Source organism: Salvelinus namaycush, chromosome 24 (genome assembly GCF_016432855.1).
Source record: "Salvelinus namaycush isolate Seneca chromosome 24, SaNama_1.0, whole genome shotgun sequence".
In the NCBI taxonomy this organism is placed as follows: Eukaryota; Metazoa; Chordata; class Actinopteri; order Salmoniformes; family Salmonidae; genus Salvelinus; species Salvelinus namaycush.
The window spans coordinates 21473501-21495739 of record NC_052330.1 but is presented as its reverse complement, the minus strand read 5'-3'; the positions used below and the strand labels follow the sequence as shown (position 1 = coordinate 21495739).

Genomic DNA, 22239 nt, shown 5'->3' with positions numbered 1-22239 from the left:
ATCGATGTTCTCCGGACCTTTTCAAACATCTGAAATCAAAGTCTATTTTCAGTGATCAGGCTGCCTCTATGAGAGAAACACTGAGAACAGTCATATGACAGGAGACACACACACACAAGTGTTCTGACTAACAGGAAGTCAAAGCTTCATGCAGGCCACAACATCGCCTCATGAAATCAATGTTATGCTGACTCTTTTCTGATTTTCCAATATGGCACTGTTGCCGAAACAAGACATTCTCATGGTATGGGTGTTGTTTCAAACCTATATGGTCTTTAAGAAACAATATTTATTGATCTTCAAGTGAAGAGGGGACAACCCTTTTGAACCCATCCACAAAGGTAGCCTATGCTTTGTGTAATTGACAGCACTCACACAAAGTGCAGACTACTTCAACTCTGGCCCTTTGAATCCATATTAAAGTCATTCACTGCTCAGTTGGCCAACCAAGCATTATCCCTGGCTGTCCATCAAAGACTAGTAACCTCTGTTGTCCTTTCCTAACGATAGGCCTGTCTCTCTCCACTCTCTCCACAGCCAACTTCGTGTGGTGATCAATAAATCAGAAGAGGAAGTTCCCTATTTGGCCCCTCCATGCTTTGGTGTTAGTTGGAGTGTGCTTTTGTGTCTTGATCACCTCACTCCGAGCCCCTGTGGGCTGTGCATTGTGGGAGCTGTACCCATTTTGTGCCGATGGAGGGATGGAACAGGCAGGCAGGGTGGCATGCCCAGAGGAAGTCCGGGTAATGTTCTGTGGGCCATTGTCCCGATGGGAGAGGTGAGGATAGGACCAGAGCAGGACAGGAATATGTTTGAAAAGAGGGGGAAAGAGATTGAGGGAGGGAAGAAAGAAAGCGTGTCTGTCTGTCCGCAATAGCATGCAGTCAATGGGGAGGATAGAGGGGAGACAGGGCGGCACTATTTCTTCATAGAGGAAATGGCAAGCCAGGGGTCACTGAGACTATAAAGGGGGTAGGGGTGGGGGGAGAATGTGCCAGGGAATGAACCATGCCTCCCTTTCAACTTCGAAAGGGAGGCATGGTTCATAGGTGGTATGGCGAGAGGCAAGGGCAGGGGGTGAGGGAGAAAGCTCTGGGGTGAAATGAGCTCTGATGAGGGACTCAGGGGTGAGCGGATGGGGTGGGGGTGAGAACAAGAAACAAGCGCAGAGAGAGAGCTACATCGCTACAGAAAGGGGGCCTCCCTCCTCCTTCCTCCCTCATTCTTGATGGCATTCTAATAATCAGAGAACGAGTTCGCGCCCTCCATCTGGTTCCTATCGGCCCCAGTCCCAGCTTCAAGTCCTACAGTACAACACTCAGACCAGAAGCAGATATAATAACTCTGGTATGTGGTTCCTCAGCTGCACGTGGACATCACATGAACAGACCAACTCCAAAGGGGCATGGGTTTTATAATAGGAATGTATGGGGAGTGGGGATTCTGAACTGAACCTCACTCCCAGGTCCCATAGCCTTTCATCTGTTCAGCCTTTACTACTAAATCACACTCCTCCCAACACAAACAATGCTGCTACATCACTGGTTCCTGGGACAGGGAGACATTTATTTAAATGACCGTCTTAGTGTCTTCGACTGTCATTGATTAATAACACAGCGACTACGACTGTCAGTGATTGACAACAGTGACTGTGACTGTCATAGTGATTACCAACACAGTGACTGTGACTGTCATATTGATTACCAACACAGTGACTGTGACTGTCATAGTGATTATCAATACAGTGAATGTGACTGTCATATTGATTACCAACACAGTGACTGTGACTGTCATATTGATTACCAATACAGTGACTGTGACTGTCATAGTGATTATCAATACAGTGACTGTGACTGTCATATTGATTACCAATACAGTGGCTGTGACTGTCATAGTGATTACCAATACAGTGACTGTGACTGTCATAGTGATTACCAACACAGTGACTGTGACTGTCATAGTGATTATCAATACAGTGACTGTGACTGCCATAGTGATTACAACACAGTGACTGTGACTCTCATATTGATTAACAACACAGTAACTGTGACTGTCATATTAATTAACAACACAGGATGAGTGTTTGATGACTGGTTCATGAAGTCCTGGGAGGTGGCAGGTCCTAGTGAGTAAGAAATACGAGCGTGTGTATGCACACACACACATTCACACGCACGCACGCACGGACGCACACACACACGGACACACCCACGCAGGCACACACGCTTGCATGCACAGATACGCTGGGGGGACAGGAACCTGTGAGGAGTACTCTGTAGTAAGGGTTCTACATGGAACCCAAAAGGGTTCTACCTGGAACCAAAAAGGGTTGTCCTATGGGGACAGCCGAAGGACTCTTTAAGGTTCTAGATAGCACCTTTTTTTCTAAGAGTGTAGAACCCCACCCATACCCCATCATGTCCTCTTTTCTAGCATGTTGTAATCGGTCCATCTCCCCCTCTCCTCTCCCCTCCTGTCTCCCCTCCCCTTCTCCAGCTGACACAATGGGAGGAAGGAAGCCTGGAGGGCCGTAGAATGGGGCCTGAGGAGAGGTCATAGGGAGGAAACAGAGAGCAGAGCTTGGCTGGCCTTCCGTCAGTCACAGAGGGACGTGACAGAGAGGAGGGAGTTAGACTTGAGTCACTCTGTGTTACTCAAATAATGGTGTGTGTTTGTGGTTGTGTCTGTCACCATCGGCACGTGGCAGTGACTGGGCCTAGACTGTCCACTCCTATGCATAACTCCAGTGTAAGAGTCCAGTCAGTCATGTTGTCACAAACAGCTATCTGGAGATGCTTATCCTTCGCCCTCATACCATCACTAGCTCTGGACATGATGCAAGGATCAACATGTGTAATGTGAAATTATTTGATACATTTTTAACTGTATTTGATTTACTGTGGATATGGAATGATGTGTAATAAACATGATTGTATGTGCAGGAAGACCCAGACAGATGCTTTCCCTTGGGGGAAGGGAAACAGGAGTCAACAATGTATGTTTAAAGGGACATTTACCACTTCATATACAGTATGTTTCTATATTTTGTAGTAAAAGAGATAGAGAAAGATAAGTGTTTCCAATGACATTATCAACCAATTAGTAGACAATTAGTAGGCAATTCCTACTCGTAATTGGTCAAAATCACACGATGCACACCAATGATGTCATTGGAAACACTTATCTTCCTCTATCTTTTTTATTACAAAACCATCTTAATATACTGTATGTTGATGTGGGGGTGGTGCTGGATAAAAATTGTGAAGTTTCCCTTTAAGTACCATGTTTAATTAAGTAGTTACTCTACACTGAGCGTACAACACATTAGGAACACCGGCTCTTTCCATGACAGACTGACCAGGTGAATCCAGGTGAAAGCTATAATCCCTTATTAATGTTAAATTCACTTCAATCAGTGTAGATTAAGGGGATGAGACAGGTTAAATTATTTTAAAGTTGAGACAAGGATTGTGTATGTGTGCCATTCAGAGGGCGCACCGGTTTGAGATAAAAACGTATCTTTTTTTAGATAAAACTACACTGAATATATTCATATCACCAAATAATTGATTAAAACCCACTGTTTGCAATGAATGTCTACAGTAGCCTCAACAGCACTCTGTAGGGTAGCACCATGGTGTAGCCGGAAGACGGAAGACGGAAGGTTCCCAGCCGGAAGGTTCCCACCCGCTTCCATAGACTTACACAGTAATTTTGACAACTTCCGGTGGATGTCCTCCAAGCTATCAGAGCTCTTGCAGCATGAACTGACATGTTATCCACCCAATCAAAGGATCAAGGAATGAATCTAGTATTGAAAGCATAAGCTAGAGCTAGCTAGCACTGCAATGCATAAAATGCGGTGAGTAGTTGACTCAAAGAGAGAGAAAGACAATAGTTTAATAGTTTTTAAAAATGAAGAAGCGAGAGAGAGACAGAATTTTTTGGGGATATATTTAGTTGTATTCGTTTCACTTTCACTTAGCTAGTGAATGCATCTAGCTAGTTTAGCCTACCCAAATACCAGGCTCAAACAGAGAGGGATGCTATGTTATCTAGCTGGCTATGGCTATCCAACACAGGAACTCTTCCAAATCAAGGTAAGCTTTTGGTTTAATAAATTTATGGACACTTGCTTGCTGACTGTACAATGCACTGCATGATTGTAGCGGGTTTACTAACACGTTAGTTCTAGTAGCTATGTTGACTATGACATTACTAACGTTGTTAGCTAATATGGTGAGAACGATGTAGCCTGTGTAGAGTGGTTAGCGGCTATAATATGAAGGTTTGGCTTGGAAAGGTTTTTCTGCCTGGTCTGCCTAGTGGTTAGAGCATTGGGCCAGTAACTGAAAGGTTGCCAGATCGAATCCCTGAGCTGACAAGGTAATCAGCTGTCGTTCTTCCCCTGAACAAGGAAGTTAACCCACTGTTCCCTGGTAGGCTGTCATTGTAAATAAGAATTTGTTCTTAACTGACTTGCCTAGTTAAATAAAGGTAAAAACCATAGATGATGTGTTGTGCACTGAAATCCACAAGAGGATTCAAGCATGAATCATTGTGATTTGACTCAGAGGCAGTGATCGCTGAGATCCTGATTGAAAACAGCAGAGGTGTATTTGGAGGGCAAGTTGGTCAGGACAATGTCTATGAGGGTGCCCATGTTTACGGATTTAGGGTTGTACCTGGTGGGTTCATTGATCATTTGTGTGAGATTGAGGGCATCTAGTTTAGATTGTAGGACGGCCGGGGTGTTAAGCATATCCCAGTTTAGGTCACCTAACAGAACGAATTCTGAAGCTAGATGGGGGGCGATCAATTCACAAATGGTGTCCAGGGCACAGCTGGGAGCGAAGGGGGTTCGATAGCAGGCGGCATCATTAAGAGACTTATTTCTTGCGAGATTAATTTTTTTAATTCGAAGTTCGAACTGTTTGGGTATAGACCTGGAAAGTATGACAGAACTTTGCAGGCTATCTCTGCAGTAGATTGCAACTCCTCCCCCTTTGGCAGTTCTATCTTGACGGAAAATGTTGTAGTTGGGTATGGAAATCTCAGAATTTTTGGTGGCCTTCCTAAGCCAGGATTCAGACACGGCAAGGACATCAGGGTTGGTGGAGTGTGCTAAAGCAGTGAGTAAAACAAACTTAGAGGGGAGGCTTCTGATGTTGACATGCATGAAACCAAGACTTTTTCGATCACAGAAGTCAACAAATGAGGGTGCCTGGGGACACGCAGGGCCTGGGTTTACCTCCACATCACCCGAGGAACAGAGGAGGAGTAGGATGAGGGTATGGCTAAAGGCTATCAAAACTGGTCGCCTAGAGCGTTGGGGAAAAATAATAAAAGGAGCAGATTTCTGGGTGTGGTAGAATAGATCCAGGGCATAATGTGCAGACAGGAGTATGGTGGGGTGCGGGTACAGCGGAGGTAAGCCCAGGCACTGAGTGATGATAAGAGAGGTTGTATCTCTGGACATGCTGGTTATAATGGGTGAGGTCACCGCATGTGTGGGAGGTGGGACAAAGGAGGTATCAGAGGTATGATGAGTGGAACTAGGGGCTCCATTGTAAACTAAAACAATGATAACTAACCTAAACAACAGTATACAAGGCATATTGACATTTGAGAGAGACATACAGCGAGGCATAAAGTAATCACAGGTGTTGATTGGGAGAGCTAGCTAAGACAACAACGGGTGAGACAACAACAGCTAATCAGCTAAAACAACAACAACAGGTAAATTAGCGATGACTGGGCAGAGAGGGTCGGTTAACTACACACAGAGCCTGAGTTCGCGGCTGGGGCCGACAGATAAACAAAAAATAAACAGAATGGAGTACCGTGATTAATGGACAGTCCAGCAGGCATCAGCTATGTAGCCAAGTGATCATAGGGTCCAGGGGGCAGCAATAGATGGAACAGGGAAGCCGCGGAGTAGTCGCTACTACGCTAGCACGCGGGCGCCACGGCGTTTAAAGTTAGTAGCCCGGGGCTAGTAGAAGCGTCTGCTCTGACGTCCGTCTGAGGCCGGTTGAAGGCACAGCGGATGGATAATTCGTCGGCAGACCAGTCGTGGGGGTGCGGCGGGGCGCCGTGTCGACAAAGGATCCAAGCCAGATGGTGAAAGAGGTATTGTAGTTGTAGTAATTTAGTTTGCTAGCCGGGAGATGCGCCTGGCTCACGGCTAACTGGTGCTAGCTTCGGGGCAGGGGCGTTAGCCACTACAGCCACTCGGTAGCAGCGGTGATCCGGTGCCAAGGCCCAGAGCTTACGGCAAGGATCCGGTGGAGTAGTGGGTTCTAGCCGTGTTTGGGTGGAGTCCGGGTGAACAACTGAGTAGGCCGGGAGGTGGGCCTCAGGGATAGCTTCGGTACTGGGCAACTCGGTGGGTGCTAGCTGGCTGTGAAGATCAGGAGTAATGGTCCAGGGATTACGGCAGGAATCCGGCGCTGTAGTGGAGAGACAGTCCGATACTGGTAGGCTGGCGAGTATTATCCAGGCTAAAGCAGTGGCTAACAATGACTAAATAGCTTGTAGCTAATTAGCTGGTTAGCTGATTGCTAGGTGGTTCTTGCTATAAGGTCTAAAAATGAAAAATAATAGCGGTTCCGTATCACATTGGGTGAGGCAGGTTACCGGAAGGTATAATATAATTAAAATGGAAAAGAGATTGAAAATAAAATTGAAATATTTACAAAAAAAGATGAAAAATACAAAAGTACACGAGAGGACGAACAAAACAGGGTGTGTGTGTGTGTGTGTGTGTGCGTGCGTGTAGTACTGTAGCCAGTGGACTGTAGCCAGTGGACTGAGCGCTACCTACTGCAAGCTTTCAGGCCCTGTCCCTGACTGCTTCATTACCCTCGTAGAGTTTTTTTTTTTTTTTCACTTCACCAATTTGGACTTTTTTGTGTATGTCCATTACATGCATTCCAAATAAAAATCCATTCAAATTACAGGTTGTAATGCAACAAAATAGGAAAAGTGCCAAGGGGGATGAATACTTTTGCAAGGCACTGTATATGGCTGCTATGGAAGTGAACTGTGTTTGCGTGTGATCAGGGGGTCTATTCATTCTGCCAATTCTGTTCAAAAACATTTCTTAAACGGAATGAAATAGAGATACTTGAATTTGTCCAATACAAACTCTCGTTTGCAGATGTTGGACTAATGATTACACCCTAGATGAGCTAGATGCAGGCAAGAGTGTGCAAGGTGGTATTGAATGTGTCACTGTCTGTCACCTTGATTACAACAACAAAAAATCTCGACCTGTTATAGCAACCTCATGATGGGTATAGGGAACATTTGAGTATCATGTAGTAGCCTAAACCTATCGATGTTACAATGAGCTGGGTGAATGGAACATGAATGACAGTCATCCAATATTCTGTAATAGAAATAAGGCCATGGTCATAAAAAAATAATCGTCCTCCCTCATCTTAAACATCACCGACTGCCACTGCAGTGTATAATTAATGATCTGTTGTGACTAAGTACTGATGTTGTTACCTTTGACCTGTTTAACCGCCAGTATCAAATGTCTGCCAGTGTTGAATGTTTTGGTTAAAGTTTGACACCAGACTGGATTCGAGGACACACTGATAATGTATCTATGACAGAGTAATTCTGTAGCAGCTGATGTTGAGACTTTCTACAAGCCTCTCAGGCTGGAGTCTCAGGGTGGAAGGTAGCATAGCGGTTAGTGTTGGGTCAGTAACCGAAAGGTCTTTGAATCCTGAGCCAACAAGGTGAAACATCTGTTGATGTGCCCTTGAGCAAGGCATTTAACCCTAATTGCTCCAGGGTTGCCGTTGATAATGGCAGACCCTGGCCATGACCCCGCTCTTCGAGGTGTCTCTGGGACATGCAAAAAACACACTTCCAATTGATGTTGATGATATAACCCAGATTCACTGCACTGCACATTCGTCACACATGTAGAGAGAAGTGGGGTTGAACTATAGTCTTACTTTCTCTCGGTCTCTGGAGTGGACACCTCACTGCTGAAACCAAGGGACTCCTGTGGACAGAAGAGGTACTGCGTTTAGCCTGGTATTCAGCCATGTAACATTGGTATAGCATTCAGGTTGTGTTACTCAACGTCTAATAGCTCAAATAACATTGATGTAAAAAAATGGATGTCCAAATTAATGTAACTCTGATGCTGATGTAATGATACGTAAATGTAACCAAGTATAAATGTTGTATGACCAATGCAAGGGGAGTTTTAGCTTACCTGAATCTCCGAGCGAAGCTGCAGAGAGGTGGGGCTTGTGTCAACTTCCTCCTGTGAGAGAGGAAGAGAAATAAAGAGAGGGAAAGAGAGAGAGAGAGAGATCGGAGTTAGAGCAAGGTTATCATTATTGGCCGGTGAAGGGAGGGGCGATTTAAAGTATGAAACCATATGAACATGAGTTGCTCAGGTAGAGAAAAGAGAATGACGGATCAAATCAAGGAGGGTGTATCAACAATCACATACATTGACTGTGACATTGAACATAGGAAAAAAGATAACAGTGAGAAGAAAGGAGAGAACAGAGCAGTGTTTGCATTTCTATGTATTAGGCAGCAGCTACTCTTCCTGGGGTCCAAACAGATTAAAGGCACTTACATTACACATAACACAAAAGAGAAAACAGTACATCATATAACATTATTACACAACTACATATCTACAATACAACATGTATAATACCACCATACAACGTTATTTCTATGTACGTGTGTGTAGAGTGCTAGTGTTTGTGTGTGTATCCGTGTGTTTGAACCTGTGTGTGTGGCTTTTTATCTGTTGTTTTTTATCTGATTCTACTGATTGCATCAGTTACCTGATGTGGAATAGAGTTCCATGTAGTCATGGATCTATGTAGTACTGTGCACCTCCTATAGTCTGTTCTGGACTTAGGGACTGTGAAGAGACCTCTGGTGGCATGTCTTGTGGGGTATGCATGGGTGTCTGAGCTGTGTGCTAGTAGGTTAAACAGACAGCTCAGTACATTCACCATGTCAACACTTCTTACAAAAACAAGTAGTGATGAAGTCAATCTCTCCTCCAATTTGAGCAATGAGAGATTGACATGCATATCATTAATGTTAGCTCCCCGTGTACAGTTAAGGGCCAGCCGTGCTGCCCTGTTCTGAGCCAATTGTAATTTTCCTAAGTCCTTCCTTGTGGCACCTGACCACACGACTGAACAGCAGTCCAGGTGCGACAAAACTAGGGCCTGTAGGACCTGCCATGTTGATAGTGTTATTAAGGAGGGAGAGCATCGCTTTATTATGGACAGACTTTTCCCCATCTTAGCTACCGTTGTATCAACATGTTTTGACCATGACAGTTTACAATCCAGGGATACTCCAAGCAGTTTAGTCACCTCAACTTGCTCAATTTCCACATTATTCATTACAAGATTTAGTTGAGGTTTAGAGTTTAGTGAATGATTTGTCCCAAATATAATGCTTTTAGTTTTTGAAATATTTAAGACTAACTTATTCCTTGCCACCCATTCTGAAACTAACTGCAGTTCTTTGTTAAGTGTTGCAGTCATTTCAGTCACTGTAGTAGCTGACGTGTATAGTGTTGAGTCATTCGCATACATAGACACACAGGCTCAAAGCCACTGGCATGTCATTAGTAAAGATTGAAAAAAGTAAGGGGCCTAGACAGCTGCCCTGGGGAATTCCTGATTCTACCTGGATTATGTTGGAGAGGCTTCCATTAAAAAACACCCTCTGCGTTCTGTTAGACAGGTAACTCTTTATCCACAATATAGCATGGGGTGTAAAGCCATAACGCATACGTTTTTCAAGCAGCAGATTATGATCAAAAATGTCAAAAGCCGCACTGAAGTCTAACAAGACAGCCCCCACAATATTTTTATCATCAACTTCTCTCAGCCAATCATCAGTCATTTGTGTAAGTGCTGTGCTTGTTGAATGTCCTTCACTTTAATCATGCTGAAAGTCTGTTGTCAATTAGTTTGCTGTAAAATAGCATTGTATCTAGTCAAACACTATTTTTTCAAAAAGTTTACTAAGGGTTGGTAACAGGCTGATTGGTTGGCTATTTGAGCCAGTAAACGGTGCTTTACTATTCTTAGGTAGCGGAATGACTTTTGCTTCCCTCCAGACCTGAGGGCGCATAATTCCTAGTAGGCTTAAATTGAAGATATGGCAAACAGGAGTGGCAATATCGTCTGCTATTTTCCTCAGTAATTTTCCATCCAAGTAGTCAGACCCCGGTGGCTTGTCATTGTTGATAGACAACAATCATCTTTTCACCTCTTCCAAACACACTTTACAGAATAAAAAATGACAAGGCTTGTCTTTCATAATTTGTCCAGATATACTTGGATGTGTAGTGTTAGCGATTGTTGCTGGCATGTCATGCCTACGTTCGCTAATCTTGCCAATGAAAAAATCATTAAAGTAGTTAGCAATATCAGTGGGTTTTTTGATGAATGAGCCATCTGATACAATGAATGATGGAGATGAGTTTGTCTTTTTGCCCAAAATGTAATTTGAAGTGTTCCAAAGCTTTTTACTATCATTCTTTATATCATTTATCTTTGTTTCTTAGTAGTTTCTTCTTCTTTTTATACAGTTTAGTCACATGACTTCTCAATTTTCAGTATGTTTGCCAATCGGTTGTGCTGTCAGACTTATTTCCATACGTTTTGCCTCATCCCTCTCAACCATACACTTTTTCAATTCCACATCAATCCAAGGGGATTTAACAGTTTTTACAGTCACTTTCTTAATGCTTATTAGTAACTGGAATACGCAATTTCATAAATGTACATCATCAACATAAGAATCACTACAAACGTATTGTATGACCTCTGATACACTATATTAGGTCCAGCCTTTGGAACTTTGGTTTTCCTAGATATGGCTACTATATTATGATCACTACATCCGATGGATTTGGATACTGCTTTCAAACACATTTCTGCAGCATCAGTAAATATATTATCAATACATGTTGATGATTTCATTCCTGTGCTGTTTGTAACTACCATGGCAGGTTGACTGATAACCTGAACAAGTTTGCAGGCAGTGGTTACAGTTTGAAGCTTTTTATTGAGTGGGCAGCTTGATGAAAGCCAGTCAATATTTAAATCACCCAGAAAATATACCTCTCTGTTGATATCACATACATTATCAACCATTTCACACATATTATGCAGATACTGACTGTTAGCACTTGGTGGTCTATAGCAGCTTCCCACCAGAATGAGTTTACATGTATATCGCCACACGCGTGTACAAGTCTATTCATTCACATGCTATTACTGGCAGCTGAAAACAAAGACCATACCATAAACCTGCCAGACCTGTTTTAACTGAGTCAAGAGACTTAGTTCAGTGATAAGAGAGTTCAGTGAGGTGCTACAGGAATCCTACCTATCCAAATAAACAATAGACGACTTGAATAACTGACCTGACTGTACAAACACCAGAATGACAACATATAACAGCACCCTAACTCCACCCTCGTATGATACGTAAATCCCTCAGGGAACACCTCATGTTTATGAACACTCTTGAAGTGCTTTGATTACGTATTCAGAGGCGTATGCAAGAATGATTATGGGTCAATGGCCCATCCAAACTACAGTGAAAACAGTGGAAAAACCCTGACAGATCTGTGTCACAGTCACCTCTTTGGACCCATAACATGTGGTGAGCTGCTCTGCCTGACGTGTGTGTGTGTGTGTGTGTGTGTGTGTGTGTGTGTGTGTGTGTGTGTGTGTGTGTGTGTGTGTGTGGGTTGGAGCAATTCTCTTTCAGAGAGGTAGAGTGAAGAAGCATATGGCTAAAGCAGCTGTTCTTGTTGTTATGGCCTATCCAGAGTGTGAGAGAGAGAGAGAGATCACTGTGCAAGACGGGATTTCTACTGTTAGCCTATACACAAACAGTACAACCAAGACATCAGGAACTGACTGCACTTTACATTTCTTTTAAATAGAGCACTATTGGGCATCCCGAGTGGCGCAGTGGTCTAAGGCCACTAGAGATCCTAGTTTGAGTCCAGGCTCTGTCGCAGCTGGCCGAGACCGGGAGACCCATGGGCCACGCACAATTGGCCCAGCCTCGTCCGGGTTAGGGGAGGGTTTGGCCGGCAGGGATCTTGTCCCATCGCACACTAGCGACTCCTGTGGCAGGCTGGGCACAATGCACACCACACGGTCGCCAGGTGTATGGTGTTTCCTCTGTCACATTGGTGCGGCTGGCTTCCGGGTTAAGCAGGCAGTGTGGCTTGGCAGGGTCGTGTTTCGGAGGACGCATGGCTCTTGACCTTCGCCTCTCCTGAGTCCGTATGGGAGGTGCAGCGATGGGACAAGACTGTAACTGTCAATTGGATATCACAAAATTGGGGAGAAAAAAGGGTTAAAAAAAACAAGCCACTATTCCTTGTATCTCTAATTAAACTCTTTAAACTAGGTAATTTTCCTGTAGTGGTTTCTATGAAGGTACTTTTCCTGCTTATTACAGAGTCAGTGTACTGTGCTTTTCTTAATGGACTCCCCTGGAAAGGGAGGAAAAATAAATAAGAATAATCCTCTTATGAGAAACCCTCATACACAAGGAAGGAGAGAAAGAGCAAGAGAGAGAGCCCTCATCCACCAGGTTCCTGTTCTGATTCTTTGTATCACTGTACTTTGGTCAGGTGGACTTCCTTATTTTTTATTATTATACATTTTTTGTTGTTGTACTTTTACCCCTTTTTCTCCCCAATTTCGTGATATCTGTCACGGATCCCCCCTGTACTGCTGCTCATTCTGTTCACCAGTTCCGGAGGTCGACGTCACCGGCCATCTAGGCTTCACTGAACTGGATTCATTATCTTCAACCCCGGACTGTCTTGTCTGATTACGCACACCTGGTTCCCATTTCCCCTGATTAGTATGATATATATGTGCCCTCTGTTCCCCATTGTCCTTGTCAGTTATTGTTCCCATGTCCGCTGGTCGTGTGAGTACCTATGCGTTGTTTCAGATTCTGTGCTCCGTGTTTTGTGCATTGGGTATTACGGGTCTCGTCCCGTGTCATTCTACGAGGTTTACCCTCGCTCTTTTGTTTGGGTACATCCCAGTGTTTTGTATACGCTGTGGCGTACAGCAGGTCAGCCACCAGGGGGAGACTAGTCGAGGCCTGGTGACAGACGGAGTATACATCACGAGGCGATGACTCCATCTGCTGGACGTGCCAGGTCTCGACAGGCTCTCCGGCCAGGACTAATTGGAGCTGATTGGGGATTTGTGAGTAATCAAGGGCTGATTGCTCACCAACTGTACAAGTCCCATAAAGCTGCCAGAAGGGCAGCACACAGGAGAGAGACTGGGGGAGGAAAGGACTCCCGTATAGTTGGGGACGGTACCAGAGGTAACAGGAGGGAGTTCAGTTTTTGATCCCCACAGGATACAGCAAGACCCGGAGCCCAGAAGACGGTATCCCGGAGAGGGTCTCTTGGGGGAGACGTATTCTTTTCTTTTGGACTATTATTTTAATGAACACCTTTGAACCTGAGCTAATCCTACTCTGTCCGTGTCTGATCTGTGTAAACGTTTTGACCCAACCCCCTGGTCTGCCACAACGTGTTTGTTTTGGCCGTATTAAAAAACCCTATTATTTATTCCTGCACCTGTCTCCAAATCCTTTATACCAGCGTGACAATATCTAATTGGTATTTACAGTCTTGTCCCATCGCTGCAAGTCCCGTACGGACTTGGGAGAGGCGAAGGTCGAGAGCCATGCGTCCTTCGAAATACGACCCTGCCAAGCCGCACTACTTCTTGACACACCGCTCGTTTAACCCAGAAGCCAGCCACACCAATGTGTCGGAGGAATCACCGTACAACTGGCTACCAAAGTCAGCTTGCAGGCGCCCGGCCCGCCACAAGGAGTTGCTAGAGCACGATGGGACAAGGAAAACCCGACCAACCAAATCCTCCCCTGACCCGGACAACACTGGGCCACTTGTGCACCGTCTCATGGGTCTCCCGGTCCCAGCTGGCTGCAACACAGCCTGGGATCGAACCCGAGGCTGTAGTGACACCTCAAGCACTGCGATGTAGTCCCTTAGGCCGCTGTGCCACTCAGGAGGCAGGAGGACTTCCTTGATGGAACTTCTGGTGGTGGTCTGATAATTTCGGTTCCTTCTTTTAGTCTCTTCTTTCAAATTCCCCAATGGATTTTCCTGAAGGTAAAACCATCACCATTAGCTGTTAGCGCTGGGATGCTAGTCGACAATGTGCGCCCAATGATTGAGCTGATGACTCAATCCCACTCCTCTCCATATGACTCTAATAGGGCTTGACACTGTGGAGTTCTGCCTTCAGTGTCGTGCAGAGCCGTGATTACTCTTACTGGGTGCGTATTGGATGCATATTTGTTTGAGTTTTTTGTGAATACCAGAAGGGTTAGTGTTTCATGTAATGACTAAAGGACAGACGATCGACAGTGAGTAGTGAGTACTGTGCTGTGGAATATGTGAAATGTACAGTGGCAGCCAATCAGAGGTTAAGCTCGGGCGGATTCGTCCTTTCCACCAATGAGAGATAGCTATATAACGAGAGGACAGGAAGTAAGACTCACACTTCCTCCAGGGAGGAGGATACAGGAAATAAAGGAGGATTCTGCCCTGAGCTTAACCTCTTCCTGATCAGTCATAACAACACACCCAGATGAACAGGGCAGGGGCTGAGGGAAACTGTTCCTAGATCAGTACATGATCATTTCCCAGATGTCTTCATAGAGGATATGACATCAGGAGAACTGACTGTTTCCTTTTCCTCTACTGAATGGAGAGATGATGGGTCCTTTTCCTTTCAATTTCCCAAAGACATATAACGTGTGTGTGGATTAATGAGAGTTACTCAGAGGTGATATAAACCCTCCTAGCCTGAGGGAAGTGTAAGTACAGCTGAAGTGCTATGAAAGCAAATAGCGTAGCCTGTGGACCCTACACTTAGTGTATATCACTATGGTTATCTCAACAGGGGCCAGCCAGCCAGGCTTTCTTCTAGCACACAGTTTCCCTGCATGACCCTTAGCATGCCTTCCTGTCTGTCCTCTAGCCTTACTTGTCTTTCCATCTGAGATTGATTATGGCACCATTGACCAGATAATAACTGGACATGGCTGAGCCATAATCAACACTACTTGTAGCACCAGAACAGAAATTACTGTCATAACACTCAGAACCAGAACATACTCTATGACTGTGAGCTGCCCTGTCTGTCTGCAGAGCTGTCCATCCCTCCTCTTCTCGGGTCTGCTACTGCAGCTCTATAGCGTCTGTCTGTCTGTCTGTCTGTCTGTCTGTCTGTCTGTCTGTCTGTCTGTCTGTCTGTCTGTCTGTCTGTCTGTCTGTCTGTCTGTCTGTCTGTCTGTCTGTCTGTCTGTCTGTCTGTCTGTCTGTTGTCCCATTGCCTGTCTGTCTGCCCCCTAGGCTGCCTGTCTCCCTCCTTGTATGCCTGTCTGTCTGTCTGTCCCCTAGCCTGTCTGTCTGCCCCCTAGCCTGTCTATCGCTCAGTCTGGTAGAGTGCTCAGGAAACCCGTGTTATGGTAGTGGTCCGGAAGTTTCTCCCTCTGTAAATCAAGAAGTTGGGAAGAGCTGTTGAACAGAGTGAACAGAATGTCCATCCAAGGGAATAGAGGGATTCCCATAAGTCAGGGAGCGCCAAGCCAAGGACATAAAACTCTATTTACACTGAGTTAGAGGGACCTGTAAGCCTTTTGTTCCTGTGGCACTACACAGTCCTATACATACAGTGACTGAGCTGTTTGAGACAAGTGGCTTTGAATAGAGAGGAACATATCTGTGAGGCTGGACCAACGTCTATCCCTTTAGCAAGCAAAACCCAGTATGTAGTTACAGACATACTTGATTTGAAGATTTTTTGCAATCTGATTGGCTATGATGCCCACTCAACTGTGACGGAGGTGTCTGGTGATATGCCTGTTGTCTATGATGCCAACTCCACTGTGACAAAGGTGTCTGGTGATATGCCTGTTGTCTATGATGCCCACTCCACTGTGACGGAGGTGTCGGGTGATATGCCTGTTGTCTATGATGCCAACTCCACTGTGACAGAGGTGTCTGGTGATATACCTGTTTCGGCAGCATTCGTATAGCTTATCTTCATCTCAGCACTTACCTGGCACGCACGCACGCACGCACGCACGCACGCACGCACGCACGCACGCACGCACGCACAGCCTCCGCTTCTAGCTCTGCTCCAAAACACAGATAGAGCCCCACAGAGACAGGAGCACAAAGCAACCCTCTGTTCCTCCCCCTCCTACTCCTCCAAGATGCAGACACATACAGGGAAAGGGAGAGCGAGTTAAGGAGGGAGAGAAGAAGGGAGAGAAAGGAGGGAAAGAGGGGGAGGACTCAATCAAAAACGAGCAAACAAACGCACATCCCCTCTCACTTTCATCACCAAGCCGTGATGTGAATTCCTGATGCTCCAGAAATGCAAAGCTAACTCTTGGAAAAGGCACACAAGTCAACAAACGTTCCTCTTGCCTTGTACATATCAAATACGCAGCCTGATCACTAGAATTAGACTTAGATTTCAGACATTTGAAAAGGCCCTGAGAACGACGATATATGCCTTCCTCGGTGCTCACAAAAAAACAAGAAAAAGACTGCCCAGCACTGGGCGCAAACTCATGATGCTCAGAATTAGAGTGCGCTGCTTAGACCACTGAGCCACCGCCGTTCACGATAGTCTAGCAAGCCGTGAGAATACTTAATGATACTTGATGCTAATAGTGTGTCATTTTGAATTATTTTGTTTAAGCCTTCTTCAAATCATAGCCCGAACATTAACCACGTGGAATTAATGCATCAAAAATAGACATCCATAATACGTTGAATTTCGAAGGGAAACTTATGTCTCTATAAGCTTCTTCAGGGCAAAACTGCAATCTTTAAGTCATACTACAGATTCTCAATTGGATTGAGGTCTGGGATTTGACTAGGCCATTCCAAGACATTTAAATGTTTCCCCTTAAACCACTCGAGTGTTGCTTTAGCAGTATGCTTAGGGTCATTGTCCTGCTGGAAGGTGAACCTCCATTCCAGTCTCAAATCTCTGGAAGACTGAAACAGGTTTCCCTCAAGAATTTCCCTGTATTTAGCGCCATCCATCATTCCTTCAATTCTGACCAGTTTCCCAGTCCCTGCCGATGAAAAACATCCCCACAGCATGATGCTGCCACCATCATGCTTCACTGTGGGGATGGTGTTCTCGGGCTGTTGGGTTTACGCTAAACATAGCGTTTTCCTTGATGGCCAAAAAGCTCAATTTTAGTCTCATCTAACCAGAGTACATTCTTCCATATGTTTGGGGAGTCTCCCATATGCCTTTTTGTAAACACCAAACGTGTTTTCTTATTTTTTACTTTAAGCAATGGCTTAGTGGTCCTATGGACAGATACTCCAATCTCCACTGTGGAGCTTTGCAGCTCCTTCAGGGTTATCTTTGGTCTCTTTGTTGCCTCTCTGATTAATGCCCTCCTTGCCTGGTCTGTGAGTTTGGTGGGTGGTCCTCTCTTGGCAGGTTTGTTGTGGTGCCATATTCTTTCAATTTTTTTACAATGGATTTAATGGTGCTCCGTGGGATGTTCAAAGTTTCTGATCTTTTTTTGTAACCCAACCCTGATCTGTACTTCTCCACAACGTTGTCCCTGACCTGTATGGAGAGCGCCTTGGTCTTCATGGTGCCGCTTGCTTGGTGGTGCGCCTTGCTTAGTGGTGTTGCAGACTCTGGGGCCTTTCAGAACAGGTGTATATAAACTGAGATCATGTGACACTTTAGATTGCACACAGGTGGACTTTATTTAACTAATTATGTGACTTCTGAAGGTAATTGGTTGCACCAGATCTTATTTAGGGGCTTCATAGCAAAGGGGGTGAATACATATGCACCCACCACTTTTCAGTTTGAATTTTTTGGTAATTTTTTTGAAACAAGTTGTTTTTTTCATTTCACTTCACCAATTTGGACTATTTTGTGTATGTCCATTACATGAAATCCAAATAAAATCAATTTAAATTACGGGTTGTAATGCAAGAAAATAGGAAAAATGCCAAGGGAGTGAATACTTTTGCACGGCGCTGTAATAAGTTACATGGACTCAAAAATAGTGTTTAACATGATTTTTGAATGATTCATCATTTTTAAAGAAAAGTATGCCTCATCTCTGTACCCCACACACAATTATCTGTAAGGTCCCACAGTTGAGCAGTGAATTTCAAACACAGATTCAAAAACAAAGACCAGGGAGAGTTTTCCAATGCCTCACAAAGAAAGGCACTTATTGGTAGATGGGTAAAATGAAAGAAAACTGAGGATGGATCATCAACATTGTAGTTACTCCATAATACTAACCTAATAGACAGAGTGAAAATAAGGAAGCCTGTACAGAATAAAAATATTACAAGACATGTGTCCTGTTTGCAATAAGGCAAAAAAGTTAAACTACAAAAAATGTGGCCAAGAAATGTACTTTATGTCCTGAATACAAAGCGTTATGTTTTGGGCAAATACAATACATCACTGAGTACCACTCAGTACCACTATTTTCAAGCATGGTGGTGGCTGCATCATGTTGTGGGTATGCTTGTCATCTGCAAGGACTAGTGAGTTTATGATAAAAATAAACGTAATAGAGCTAAGCATAGGCTTAATCCTCAAGGAAAACCTGGTTGAGTCTGCCATCCAAAGGACACTGGGAGACAAATTCACCTTTCAACAGAACAATAACCTAAAACACATGGCCAGATATACCCTGGAGTTGCTTAGCAAGATGACATTGTATGTTCCTGAGTGGCCAAGTTACAGTTCTGACTTAAATCGTCTTGAAAATCTATGGCAATACTTGAAAATGTCTGTCTAGGATTGATCAACAACAAACTTGACTGAGCTTGAAGAATTTTTAAAAGAATAATGTGCAAATGTTGTACAATTTAAGGTGTGCAAAGCTCTTAGAGACTTACCCAGAATGACTCACAGCTGTAATCACTACCAAAGGTGATTCTAATATGTATTGACTCAGGGCTGTGAATACTTATGCAATTAGGTATTTCTGTACTTCATTTTCATTAAATGTGCAAACATTTCTAAAAATGTGTTTTCACTTTGTCACTAAGGGGTATTGTGTATAGATGGGTGGAAGAAAAACATCTATTTAATCCCTTTTGAATTCAGGCTGTAACACAACATTTTTAATAAGTCAAGGGGTATGAATACTTTCTGAAGGCACTGCAGATTTGAGTAAACAAGAACTGTTTGAGAGTTCAGCAGGGATTGAGAGCCAGTGCTGCTGACACGATATGTTTCAGAGAAAGGATGTGGCGTGTGCGACAAATTAAATAGTCCTTGAGTTTGTGTTACCTCTAATAGCACAAACAAATGGTGCACTCATAAGTTTAATGCAACGGCAGTAATGCAGTTTATAAAAACTGAAATGTTTGTAGGCTACTTGTCGTGCATGGTGAATGGTGACCGGTGGTTCGACGTGATGAGAGAGCAGTAGAGAGCTCGCATCGTCACATACTGTTCAACAGGCATCAATATCCAATAAATAAATGAATGTTGAAGAAAAATATAATTGTTCAATAAATGTTCAAGAGAAAAAAAACAGCTGACCCACACAAAACTAGCGTGTGTGTCTCTCAAGATGTGTGTGAGACTGTGTGTATCTGATTGTGTAACCGCATGATTGCTTGTGTGTATACAGAAATGCCAGATTAATGGATGTGTGTGGGTGTTTACCTGATTTCTTATGTGTGACTGTATTGAATGAAAGAGAGAGAGGGAGGGAGAGAGAGAGAGAAAAATAAAGAGAGAACGAGAGAGCGAGAGCTAGAGAGAGAGAGATGGGGAAGAGAGTTAAGAGAGCGTGGAAAGTTACTGGAGTGAGGAGGAGAGGAGACAGTAGCTAATGAGGATCACAATGTCTACCCTGCAGACAGGAGCCTGAATAGATGACCAGACTAAACCTGGAACCAACACTAGTGCAGGCCCACACTTCTCACCGAGGGCCAGCAGCCTTCAAAGACAGCGCAAAACAAATACAACTTTTCAAAGGGCACAGAAACTAAAACTAAATCTGCAGTGCTACCTTAGACCCAAATAAGTCAGAACAAGGGGAGAGGGAGTGGGGAGTGGTGAGAATGAGACACAAGAGCTATGTTCCATCCACAATATTCCCACGCTCCAGAGCATGCAAACCAACTAAGAAAAGCCCAGCACATGGCAGACCATATGTAAGCCTGCTTTGGAAACACACTGAGGCGTACTATGTTGGTTGTCAGACCAGGTGGCCCAGACCAGGTCAGACCAGGTGGCCCAAACCATGTCAGACCAGGTGGCCCAGACCAGGTCAGACCAGGTGGCCCAAACCAAGTCAGACCAGGTCAGACCAGGTAGCCCAGACCAGGTCAGACCAGGTGGCCCAAACCAGGTCAGACCAGGTGGCCCAAACCAAGTCAGACCAGGTCAGACCAGGTGGCCCAGACCAGGTCAGACCAGGTGGCCCAAACCAGGTCAGACCAGGTGGCCCAAACCAGGTCAGACCAGGTGGCCCAAACCAGGTCAGACCAGGTGGCCCAAACCAGACCAGGTGGCCCGGGGCAGGGCTGAGGGTGAGAGAGGTGGCTGTATGTCCACACCTGGAGGAAGACGTGGGAGCACCGGGGCCAGCTGGGGAGCCTGGCACCAGCCCAGTCCCAGCCAAGAGAGACAGTTAGTGGATAAACAAGACTGTGGAGAGACAAGCCTGCTGAACCAGCTGATCCTGAAGACATCACTGACAAGCATATGCATGTGTGGTCATGGATACACACACACACTTAATCGCAGACATTGCAAAAACACACAAAGAAACCGGAAATCCAGGTCCATGGCGGGCATGTTGAACCGCAGCCTGCTGCATCACCCCTGAGCTGCAGCGTGTCACCGTTCATTTACAGGAAAATACTCCACAACCTCACACATACAGACTGGATCATGACTAACGCCTCTATTTACTTTCCTTCTGGGAGGGCTCAAGTGTGTGTGTGTGTGTGTGTGTGTGTGTAGCCATGGTTATGATTTTTATGATGAATCATTCAAAAATCATGTTAAACACCATGTAGCCATGGTTATGGTTATGATCCAAAACGGACTAATACAGTTAAATACACACTTCATCAATCTATAAATAGTTCACTAGCAGAGCAGCTAAGGGTCTAAAAACACAGCAACACCAAACATCTACAGACAAACCTCTGCTGATAGCTACACTGCCAAGTGCAAACCACTTTCGTTGGCAGTAACACTACCTGGGCATTCTGGCCTTTAACACACGTACAAAACATCAACGTGTTTACTTTCCTTTTGGGAGCTTATTGTGCCTGAAAGATAATAGGCTAAGTAATAAATAACGTTTAGGAAGTGGAATAGTTGGAGCAAACCCAGAGTCAGATTGTCTCCTACTGTAGCATGTCTAACTTTGTTGAACTGACCCCATATCAAAGTAATGAGGTGAATTCTCTTCAACTAGGTATTAGCCCATAATTACAGGCATCAGCTTACCTCACAGAGCAGCACAACAGACATGCCTGAGCTTGAGTCCTGAACCAACTGAGGCTCACACGCATCTCTACATTAGAAACCATTATAGAGAACATGAGGCGCTACAGATGTCGGATCTTAATTGGATCACTCGTTTGATGCTGAGAATGTTCCTGCAAAGCAGGAAATGCAAGCTTGTAGTGTATTTGAGTTTTTAAAAGGCTTCTAACGATTGTAATTTTCACTTTGAAATTTAAGATGAAAAATGTATCAACCCCTACAAAAATGTCCATAAATTATAATCCACATAAATCATTCACATTTCCTGTTGTTGCAGGACTATTTTCCTGCTGTAGCAAACTGGCTCAAATTAAGATCATACACCTGTAAAGATTCTCTCACAACAACACCTGACATGTCACTGACTGGGGTTCTCCGGTGTTTCAGTGTTTACTGAATGTCTTACCTGGGATCCTGGATGTTGGTGCAGGAGAGAAGGCTTTGCATTTCACTAACCACTAACCTAGGGACATTTAGTCAACCTTGACAAATGGTTAGGGTTAGAGAGTTTGTTATGATGAAATACCACATGCTTTTTGTGCTTATTATTGTCTTCCATATCTGATTCAATCAGAGAGATACAACTGTCTCCAGT

At 44.4% G+C, this 22239-nt stretch overlaps 1 protein-coding gene across 1 annotated transcript in view; it reads right to left on the bottom strand.

Annotated features, from left to right (window-relative positions):
* LOC120019078 (SAM and SH3 domain-containing protein 1-like) overlaps positions 1–22239 on the bottom strand; it is a 309614-nt gene that overhangs the window by 47991 nt on the left and 239384 nt on the right. Inside the window, exons 3-4 of the mRNA XM_038962317.1 lie at positions 8243–8293; positions 7977–8026 (exon numbers count right to left, since the gene is read on the bottom strand). Coding sequence (XP_038818245.1) covers positions 7977–8026; positions 8243–8293 — 101 coding nt within the window. The remainder of the gene's footprint in view (positions 1–7976; positions 8027–8242; positions 8294–22239) is intronic.